The 11242-nt window shown below is 38.2% G+C and overlaps 1 protein-coding gene across 4 annotated transcripts; it reads right to left on the bottom strand.

The window, feature by feature from the left end:
* Positions 1-725: 725 nt before the first annotated feature.
* On the bottom strand, positions 726-9262 carry c3h2orf50 (chromosome 3 C2orf50 homolog). 4 transcript variants are annotated; one of them, XM_034302771.2, is made up of 4 exons: positions 8823-9262; positions 6643-6682; positions 5662-5884; positions 726-1084 (listed from the first exon to the last, which is right to left on the bottom strand). In XM_034302771.2, exons 1-3 carry the CDS (start codon positions 9056-9058, stop codon positions 5687-5689), a joined length of 474 nt encoding a protein of 157 aa, XP_034158662.1. In that variant the 5' UTR covers positions 9059-9262; the 3' UTR covers positions 726-1084; positions 5662-5686. The 4 variants fall into 4 exon arrangements, with proteins under 4 accessions (XP_034158662.1, XP_053088978.1, XP_053088979.1 ...); XM_053233003.1 differs by lacking the exon at positions 726-1084 and adding an exon at positions 3101-3510; XM_053233004.1 differs by lacking the exon at positions 726-1084 and adding an exon at positions 3101-3455.
* Positions 9263-11242: the final 1980 nt, after the last annotated feature.

Genomic DNA, 11242 nt, shown 5'->3' with positions numbered 1-11242 from the left:
AACAACAAGCTCGTTTATCCCACAAATGATATCTTCATCAATGACACATCTGATGTTAAAGAATTTCATCCTCAAAAGATCACCAGCTCCTTTATTTCTGGATCGCTCCAGTTCCCAGACACTCCTTCTCTTCTTCTTCTTCTTCTTCTTCTTCTTCTTCTTCACTGGCTTTCGGTTTTTCTTATTGTTGTCGCTTCACCATGATAATGTTCTCATCCTGTTCCATCGCTACTTCCCTCTTTGCGTTCACATTGAAAGCTTTACGATTAAAATGCTTGAGTTTTACCAAATACCCACAATGCACTTTTGAGAATTTAGGGTCAACTCCATCATCTGTACACCAGCCTACTGCAGTGCATTGTGGGATTAGAGGAGTGCGCTTTAGTGTGTTTGCATATATATATATATATATATATATATATATATATATATATATATATATATATATATATATATATATATCTTATATGCAAAATAAAATTTCAAATCTTACTGAAAAGATTTCTTTTTAAGATGTAATTCATCTCTGGATGTTTTTAATGTAATAATAATAATAATAATAATAATAATAATAGTAAATCTACCCAGCGTCCATTTTGTTTGCTTATTTCCAGCTAAATCCTATTAGCACCCACTTCCCAGAGTCATTTACAGAAACACATAAAGACTGTTTTTAGAAATAAAATGCTGTTTAAAAAGTGACTGTTAATAAAATTCTGTGTATAAAATTCCTCATGGACCTTTCCTCATGATGCAACTTTTCCTTTAGAAACACATCACTTTTGTTTGCAGCCTGTTGTCACTATTTATTTCTCATTGTTTATCATAAGGTTTTGATTCTGAGTCTACACACACTGAGTCGAACACACACATACTGCCTGCGTCCGTTTTCACTTCTTTCCGACCTCAGACACTTGGACTGCACGTCACGTGCTGAAATGGAAAACAAATCCAGTGCGGAAGTTGGAAACTTCGCGGCGCGCTTGAACGCTGCACGCTTCCTCGGTATTCCAGCAGTTCCCTCCGAGCTATTTTCCTCTGACGTCATCAACCACGACGACAGCGTTCCTTTACCCATGAGCCTCTGTTTAAGGGAGAAAAAGAAGCCACAGTGTTTACAGTTTCTGCTTTCACAAACGCTGATTAGGGAAAACAGCTTATGTAATAATTAGAGGATCCATTTTATTTTATATTTATAACAACAAGAACATGAGAAACTTGGGACTAAAACAGTAGGAGAAGAAAACATGCTGTAGTAATTGCATTATATATAATATATATACATATTTTTTACAAATGCAATCTTGTAGTTATCTAATAAGTAAACTTACTATATTGATAAGAAGTCAGTGTCTAAAAATGTATTTAAAAAATTCTACAGTAATTACTAGATTTATTTATTTACTTATTTAATTTTTTTATTGATTGATACATGAAAGTTTTGTTGGTATTGTTTACAAAAGTCTAATAATTAAGCATATTAATAATGATGTAATAATCAAGTAGTTATTTACTATAGTAAAATTCAAATAAATCATTTATAAATAATTAATTATAGATATAATATTTATGTTTAAGTATAGAATATTTCACAATAATTGCAGTTTTATTCTAATAATATTTATTACTTCAATTGCTTGTTCAAATGGAAGTTAAATATTTAAGAATTATTAGTCTTGCAATGAATGAATGAACAAAAAATAAAGAAATAAACACAACTGTGAAATAAATACTCATGCTTCGCACTGGTTTCTGACTTCTAGCCTTTCGTCTCGGTGGAAGAAACAATGCTTTCAGTTGTTGCTGACGGTTTTAATAAATATAACCGTATTTTAATGATCCAACGTTTCTAACTGTTTGTTGAATTGTGTGCTTTTTAACAATGTTAGAAAGATGCTTGAAATAAACTTTAATAATAAATAACACATGGGAAACAGGAAAAAACATCCAAAGAGTATGTAAAGGCAACATAACACAAAAATAATTTACAATTTCTTTCACTTTATTAGAAATGGACTTGTTTTGTAGTTAATGTACGTGTACTTCAGTGCTTCTGATCATTAAAGTGGAAACACAAAGGTTCCTGTAATTAATATCCAGAACTAAAGCAGGTCTCAGCAGAAATATTAAATATAACAGCAAACCTCAGACACACAACATGATCTGAGTTGGTATGAAGTGGAGCTGAAATGTTTCCTGTTCTATTATTCACACATTTTATTGGAAATTGTTTGACTTTGTTTTGCTTTGCTCATGTGTAGAAGTCGTATGTAAGCCTTTAACCACAGCGCCCTGTGGTGGACACAGCACGCCGTTACCCACGGACGCTTTCTAGCCTCGCTTTATAGGAGAAGAATGATCAAGTTGATCATGATTTATTTTTTTTTTTCATGATCAAAACCTTTTACATCAAGTGTTAAAAATGACTTATTACACATTTTTAAAAAAAAGTGTTTCCAATAAAGAAAGCAAGGCAGATGCTTTAACTGCTAGCAAAGAAATGAGCTAACTGGTTTGACTAGTGTGAATGTGAGCGAAGTCGTGAAGTTTCAGCATTTAAATCAGCTATTTTATCGTATAAATAACAAAATAGCGATATAGATAAACACTTTATATCATTATCTTCATAACACAATGTAGTTTTAATTTGGAATATTCGGTAGCTGATTCTTCGGTTAAACGAATAACGGAGATGACTAACTGCTAATCAGACTAAACTCTTTAGTATGAAAACAATTCAGTGATAATTATTTTAAAATTTCATGAATGATGTTGCTTCACTGTAGTTAAAGTATTTGTCACGTAGCTCATTACAGCTAGCTAGCTAACTTTTAAAAAGTTATATGTTATGTTGTATGTAATGAAGCCAAATATGTTTTTTTTTTTGGTTCCAGCTAGCTAACTTTAGCTAAATTCTTGTTGACGCTGGATTTACAATGAAAGCTTCCTGTTAAATATCTCATTAAGAATCTCATTAAGGGAATTATCCTACAGCAAACTCACTAAAGATGTAAGTATTTTGTATTTTCTCACCACAGTATATCGGCAAACTGATATATCGTTACACTTATAAGGTGCAAACAATCCACCAAGGCAAAAGTAATGGCACAAAACACTTTAGTGAGATCCTTTATTGAGATTTGGCAGAGAATGAAAAAGTACCTCCATCCATATTTTACAGAAACTGCTCTGTATTTTTGATAATTGTCTTGGATTACAGACTAGAAAAAACAGATGTGAGCGTGGGTGTCATCATATTCTGATTATTCCTCGGTGCACCTGCTTTCCACGGAGGCGTGAGTCAGTCGGCGATGAGTCAAAGCAAAATCAGAGCAGGCGTCAGAGCCATTTTACTGGAAGACATTAGACACGAACATGGCAGACGCTCCCTCCGTCGCCCACGTTCTCTTTCTCTCTGAAAGCCTCGACACGCCGCTGATATGAACTCCCACACGCTCAACAACATTCGGAGGAGCCAAGAACAAAAAACAACAAGGTTCAACCTGTTAGCTATGTCAGTGATAAAGTGGGGAAAAAAGGACAAATAAGATTTTTTCAGATTTTTGTCAACGTCGCTGTGGCTGTGTCAGGTTCTATTGTACACAGTAACATACAAACAAAATACTGAAGTTAATCCAATATAACAACTTAATAAGCAACAAAAATAAAATAAAAGTAAACAAATGTGTATGTGATATTCCAAAATGACATAAGAACATGATATATACATGTCTTACTGCTCATCATTACAACATTTTCCACTTCAGGAATATTTTCAGGAACTTTAGTTGTGTTTCCACTGCAGGAATTTTAGTTGCAAGGGCGACTTTAGTTCCTGCTCCAGAGCTGGGATCTTTTCGGTGTACTAGGCATTAAAGGGGGCGGAGCCTACTGTACCGAAGCTTTACAGAATGATCAACCCCACATTTCTGCCACAACTTATAAACAGGCAAGTCAATAATGTTGTCCAAGCATGTTTTACTTCTAGTGGGAATCCATAAATATACAGCCTAGATGGCGCTACAGATTGAGACGAGCCTTTTTCCGTAGCTGCAACTTTCACACAACAACACGACAACTCTTCTCTCACTCAACCCCAGCTCCTAGCTAATTTTATCATTAACATTATTAGGTCATGTGAAGTTCAGAAGGGTTTGTTTTATGACTGAATTTGTAGTGTGATTTGCGACTGAGCTGACTCGGGTAGGCTTCAGGCATCTGTCATGTTAGCTTTAGCTACGTTACATGATCCATTAATGATGAATATATTGCTGTAAAGCTATTTTTGCATTAAGCTTATACTTTGTGATTTGATGTAATTGCATCATTACTGATTCCTGTTATATGTATTGAAAAAAAATATCAGTCATGGTTCCTGGAACGTGGAACACAGAACGGTACCTCGCCCAGGAACTGTGGAGTCCTGCTGCTTTTACACTCCCAAAAAAGGTTCAGGAGCCTCAGTGGAAACACGTTTACAGCGAACAAAACGATAGCACTGTGTCTGCTGCATGTGAAAGAACTTGGCACAGGAGCCAATCTGCAAGACCTGGTTACAATAAACCTGACAAAAAATGTACTTTAAAGTCATAAATCCAGTATAAATACTAGTAAACAAAATTGAAACATATATATATATAGCTCTCATAACTGCTTAGCTATCGCATAACCCATGGAAGAGGAGGAGCTGTTGGTAGTCTAGAAAACATTTTTAAAACTAGAATGTGAAAAAGTACAAATGCAGACAGCTGGCTCAGCAGTTAATGTGACCAGGAGGTTGTGAGTTTAAATCCCAAATCTCTCAAACAGCAATTGTTAGACCTTTAAGCAAAACATGCTCAACTTTATGTTTGGTTTGCTAAATGACTAATATAAATGTAAAAAAAAAAAAAACACTATATAGTGGTATAAAAAATTATCTAGATTTCAGATTACAGCTCTTTGACTAACCTCATAATAGCAAATTAGCCATATATTTCTACACTATTATTCTAACTATCCTGAAAAACACCCTGTAAACACATTATATATGCTGGAAAAAAGGATATAGTCGGATCCAAAAAATCCACTACTGAGAACTGTTAGCTAAGAAAAGGAAAATAATCAACGACAACGTGCTGTGAAGACGCAGAGTTATTGTTAGCATTTCTATAACAGCACATGGTTTATTCCTCTTATTCAACAGCAATTTACCAAGGATTAAGTATTTATATATTAAAGAACAATGCAGCATCATTTTTATCCGTTTATCGTTACATTTAATGTTGTGGAATGTCAGCAATGCAAGTTAGTTCCTGTTATTACTTGGATGTTATAGCAGCTATAAATGGTCCTTCCTTAAGCAGTGTAGCAGAAAAGAAACGCTTTCAGAGATGGTTTATGGAGAATGCTATAAGGATGCTAAGAGTAGCTATAGACACTATCTAGTGTGGATTTGGATGTGGCCAAACAAGCTAGCATAGCTAGCACTTTTACACCACTGTTAATGCATTGCTCAGCCATATTGTTGTAAAAATATCAGTAATAATGAGCAGATGAGAAGTTGAAAATCTTTTTCGCCAACACAGTGGTTTTACTAACGGCTGTAAAAAAAAACAATTAAGCTTGTTTTGTTGATAACTTCATTAAAAAAACCATGTCTAACTGTGCATTTGCTCAGACCTCATGGGCGGATCGAGATCTGTCGTCAGCAGGGCTGCATTTCGGGACTCGGTTTGGTCTTTTGGTGCGTCGCTGTTAGCATTAGCAGCTTGTCCATTCGTATCAGCTCTTTACCGAGTTCGGTGCAAATGCGACCACCGAACGTCTGGTTGCTGGTGTTGGGGAGCGTGTCGGAGTACAGAGAGGCGTAGCTGGGGAGCGGCGCCTCTGTCCTGCGATGACCCTGAAAGAGGGAACAGTTAATGAGAAAAATGAGACAAAGCTCCTAAGGAAGAATTTAAGAATGCTAAGTTGCATAAGAAGATGAGATCATGCTTACCAGTTCTAACTGGTTCAACAAACATGTTTATTTTAATCCAATTTGGTGTTAGGCCAACTATAATTGCTTAACATTGTATCACATGATTTTATAACAATAATGTATTATATTTAAAAAAAAATAGTCTATGTATTCCCAACACTAAATAATGCTAGCTTACAAACCTAGCATGTCAGGTCACGTAGCAGTAGCAAGCTAATCACACCGCCCCATTATCAAAGCTATCGTGTCTAATGTCAAGTGGAATCTAATGACAAGTTTCATTTTAATGGGTCTCATGAGGGAAGAGTTCAGAAATAAAAAAACTAAGCAGAAAATATCACTGTACTGCCTAATTTTTGAAAAGTTTGTTTGTGAAATACATTTGCACTGAGGGCGTCTGCAAAAAAAAAATAATAATAATTCCTTTAAGCTCTAAGGAGCTTTGATTAGTCTGGCAGTGTAAATTCATTTCCAAGATCATTATTAACACATACAGGGATACGAGCCATGACGAACAGTTCCTCAAACCACCTTAACACTTTTTTTTCTATTTCCCTTCCAGACAGTTAAACTCCAGACAGTAAAATCTCCAGCGCTCTGTTCCGGGAAGATCCTAAAAGATGAAATGCTACTAAAACATCTTGTAGATTAACAGAAGTACGAGAAGACTGACTCCTTACCAGCTGATCAAAGTCTTTCAGAAAACTCCAGTTCTTCTCCCTGAGAACAAAAAACCCACAAGCTATTACAGGTAAATAATAAATGGGGAAAAAAGTTATAAATAGCTATAAAAGCAGGTCCCCTAGAGTGGACTTTGTACCGTTACTGGACACTTGTACGTCGCTGGTGCACGGTCTAGGTGTTCAGTTACAGATTAAACCTCGCACTGTAGCAGGGGCGGGTTCTGATTCGCTGTGGAAGGAGATTTTTGCTTTCGCAACCAAAAAGTGACATTGAGGTGTTTAAAAATGCAGAAATGCTCCATCTAACGTCTAGAATAAATAAATATGATTTTACAGATTCAGCCAATGTGTTTAATATTTGAATAAACTCATGAACCACTGTGCTGTGATTATACAGCGGTGTGCAATTTCTTTTACACCGAAAGGGGCTCCTGAATGTAGGGGCGTCGACCTTTCACAGGGGCGTGGCCAGGTTAGACCCAACGAGGTTGGCACTTTTTTTTAGAGTGGGACAAAATCCAAATCTACATCCAAAGAAAGTCATGGCTGCCCCACTGGATGTACAAGGCACCTTGCTTGGTTTGTCGTCTAGCAAACTACATAAAAGTCATAGCTAACATAGCATAGCTAGCATTACAAATTCAATATCATTATCTAACTGCATAAATTTTATGCCTCTAATTAATGAATCACATTAACATAAAAAAAAGTTTGACCAGTGTTTGTTCAGGGGCAGCAGGGAACTGTTCGCTAAACGTGCTTGCTCCTGCACGATACTACTCTCACTGATAATCCTCGCTTTTAAAATGAACTTTTTCCAGAGATGATAATTGGATGTTCTGTTATTATGCAAACTAATAGCAAATAACAAAGCGAGATTTTTCAGTTTCGCATCATCTGACACTGGAAATCGCACTGACAAGAAGAAGAAGAAGAAAAAGAAGAAGAAGAAGAAGCATGACCTCCCCTCTGGTGTTAGGGTGGACTGGCCACCTCTTAACTCCGCCCATATCTGGACACAGAAAATAACGTGAGCACCGCTGCTCTAGAAAGTAGTATCTCAGATATAAAGGTAACACAAAAGGGATTTTCAGAGTGAAATGTTTTTGGTTCACTCAAATAACTGAAGAGTCATTTTCCATCACAAATGATACAAATATTTGAAGTTTTTTTTTCTTGTGGCACCAACAAAAACTGGTTAAAAAAAAATCCATTAAAAATTATTTGGCTTTCCTCTAATCCAGGTTTGTCTAAAGTCCGGCCCCAGGGTCAAACGCGGCCCGTGGACAGATGTTAATTCCCCCGCAGCGTCTCGGTTAGTACGGCTGATAACTGGCCCGCAGGCCAACATAAGCCTTTCTCTGACTACACCTGCAAACCAATTTACTGAACCATATTCACTCACGGCTACAGAACAGCGCAAAGTTAACAGGCAGAAGGAGAGGTTTCAAAAAAGCTAGAAGCAAGTACACTTTTTCATCGAGAGCCCGACCACACGTGTGTGCCTCAAACACTGTTGTGGTAGTTAAGCAATTTAATATCATGTGACATCAGGAAACACTTGGGCAATGCAACAAAAAAATTCAGAGGATGAGAGCTCAGAGAAAATGAAGCATCTGGAAGCAACTTTTTAACAGAGCAAACAGGGAGCAGAACTTCACTAGAGCTAACAAGCCACTAAGCACTAACCTTCAGTGAATTCCTGAAAGTGTCCTTAACTAAAGTGGATTTGCAGCCAATATTAAAAATGACTATTTCATTTATGATTGATAGTGTCATCTACTACTCCTATCACATATAAAAAGTGCTGTACTTCCCACACCTGATATGGATTTTATTAAAAATAAAACAAAACGCTTTGGACACACCCCTGCTCTAATCTACTGCACTGCTCCAGAGCAGACCCTTCTGTGTGTCTGTGAGGAGTGTGGTGCTGAAGAGAGATGCAGCAGGAACCCGTGTTTTTGTGTACAGTATCCACGGCTTTATGGTCGCGCGCGGGGCCAAGCAACCGTGTAACGCACACCGTGCACGCGGCACGCGGTCAAGCGCGAACCTTCCCGTATCAGATAACAGAGAAACGGCGTGTCACTTTAAGTGCTGACACACAAGAAGGGCAGTTCACAGAGAGAAGTGAAAGAGCGAAACCAAAGTCTCACGAAGCATCGCTACGTTACCATTCTTTAACCCCGTGTCTCTCCGCGCGCACCAGCTCTCTCCAAACCCGGTCCTGCTTCACCGGGTCCCGGCTGTCGGGGTCCCGCTCCGGCGGCGGCTCGCTCGTGCTCCTCGGCCCGCTCTGCGGAGGTCTCTTCACGGACACCGAGGACTGAGAGGCCAGGGCGACGCTGGGGCGCTCCGGTAAGCGGTAACCGGCCGACGTGGCGCGTCTGATGCTGACTTTGCGGTCCATCTTTCAAAGTGCACGAGCTCTAACTATGCAAGGAAAAGAAATATCTGCACACAAACTCCACTGATTTTAATTCTTCTTAAACGTCATCCCGTGCTGTTGTGTAAGTAATCCCGCGCTCGCGCCCAGCGCGACAGTCGTCATGCCAGCGCGGAAATCACTACGCGCGTCCCCGCGTCCCCGCGTCTCCGTGCACCCGCTCCCGCTCTGCCCCGTGTTTACTCACGCCTAGCGCCCAGAGTCGACTCACTGAGAGGCAGAGAGTCGATTCTTTGAGCACACAGCCTGTGGAGTCGATTCCCAACAGAGAGCAGAGGATGCCATTCTCACAAATCTCTGACAAATCAACCTCGTTAAAAGAAGAAGCCTTGATTATGCCCCATATACATTACAGCACAGTGAGTTTCTTTTCCTGTCAGGAAGCTGGAGTCAGAGCGCAGGGTCAGCCATGATACAGCGCTCCTGGAGCAGAGAGGGTTAAGGGCCTCGCTCAAGGGCCCAACAGTGGCAGCTTGGCGGTGCTGGGGCTTGAACCCCTGACCCTCTGACCAGTAACCCAGTAGCCATTGAGGCACCACTGAAAGTACCAGACTCTGATGAATTCAATCTGTCATATTATCTTATGTATTTGACTAACACTTGCATATATTTATATTTATATTTATATAGCTATTATAGTTTTTCTATAATATCCCAGTGTAATATCACTGATAATGTTCAATAAGATCTGCTCAATAAGCTACTGTACATATTCACCACCCAGAGCTTTGTTTCCATTTATTTACTGTGTGTATAATACATATAATATACATATATGTATACACACACACACACACACACACACACACACACTTTGTTAACTTTGCACAATGCTACTATTTGCACTTCTGGTAGACACTAAACTGCATTTCATTGCTGAGTACCTGTACTGGGTAATGACAATAAAGTATCTATCTATCTATCTATCTATCTATCTATCTATCTCTTAATCATACTCATGCCTGATTATACACACTGATTGTTAGTGCATCCCTGGGCATGGGAAATGGCTTTGGGATGTACTCAGTGTTGGTCAGTTTAAATATTATTTTCTGTCCCAGCTGTGCACAGCAGCCTACATCCACTGCACAAGGGTTACATTTGACTTCCCATTAAAAAAAAAAAAAAGTCACAGACTTTGAAATCAATTTCATTTAAAAATCAAATCTAAAATTCCTCAGCTTTATCATCAAACACCTTGAAAAACTATTGTGCAGAATCGAATCTCGGAATCGATTCCTTCGAATCAGAATCGGAGTCGACTCCTGAACCTCTCCGTTGCCCCGGGAGACAGCGCGCGCAGGTGCAGGGATTCTCGCGCTCAAAAGCTTTGTTTATTCACGAGAAAGTGAAACATCCGGTCCGCAAGGAGAACAATGAGCCTTTAACAAAGGTTAAAAGGGATGAAGAGGGACAACTAACAATACCAACAAACATCTTCTCTTTCACAAGACAGTTGCTATTTTTAGTATTTTCTTTTTACATGTAAATGTTTTCATTTTGGTGGTGTTGGGTCTGTATAAAATTATTACTATTATTATTATTATTAAATTTTGTGTATAGATCTCATTTGATTTCTTAAATATATTTGTCTTGTATGCACTCCATATTGGCAAATAAATCAAATAATTGTTTGTGAATAATAATTGACAAACAAGTGGTCTGAAAGTCCAGTGCTGGACCTTAAATAGGTTTTAAAGATGCACATTTCCTCTAATTAAAGCTCCAAAAGTTTAATACTCTTTAATCTGTGAGTGGAGCTCAGTAAAAATAAATAATCCTGATATAAAGGACAAACCAGAGGAGCACATATACAGTACAACACTAACCTAATGGCATTGAGCTGTGTGTTGAGATGTTTTTGTCCACCAGGTGGCGCTTTAGTCCGTGTTTCAAATCATTCATCTGGACGCGATCATCACAGATGGTAAAGTGTGTCTGTGTAAGAGATCATTTATCAAATAATAAATTATCCCTGCAACGAGCAGTTAAGGTTTAAGCCTTACAGTATCTGTAAACTCAAATTCATGAGGTGAAGTAATGGGAAGCACAAGCTTTATGACAGAAATTCAGAAATAAAATATCCATCTTTTTTCCTGTAAACTACTTTTTCAGGTGGCAGATAAGCAAACATGAGATGGTGTGTTT

The sequence above is a fragment of the Pangasianodon hypophthalmus genome, chromosome 3 (genome assembly GCF_027358585.1).
Source record: "Pangasianodon hypophthalmus isolate fPanHyp1 chromosome 3, fPanHyp1.pri, whole genome shotgun sequence".
Classification (NCBI taxonomy): domain Eukaryota; kingdom Metazoa; phylum Chordata; class Actinopteri; order Siluriformes; family Pangasiidae; genus Pangasianodon; species Pangasianodon hypophthalmus.
The sequence above is the reverse complement of the archived record's forward strand: the minus strand, read 5'-3'. Positions and strand labels throughout refer to the sequence as shown.

What these genes read in the sequence shown, in the direction of transcription:
- c3h2orf50 (XM_034302771.2), bottom strand. Translation starts at nt 9,058, where the DNA reads ATGGACCGCAAAGTCAGCATCAGACGCGCCACGTCGGCCGGTTACCGC. An exon ending in AGACACGGGGTTAAAGAATG is followed by an intron (nt 6,683 to 8,822) that starts GTAACGTAGCGA and finishes TTTTGTTCTCAG; the next exon opens with GGAGAAGAACTGGAGTTTTC. An exon ending in TGAAAGACTTTGATCAGCTG is followed by an intron (nt 5,885 to 6,642) that starts GTAAGGAGTCAG and finishes TCCCTCTTTCAG; the next exon opens with GGTCATCGCAGGACAGAGGC.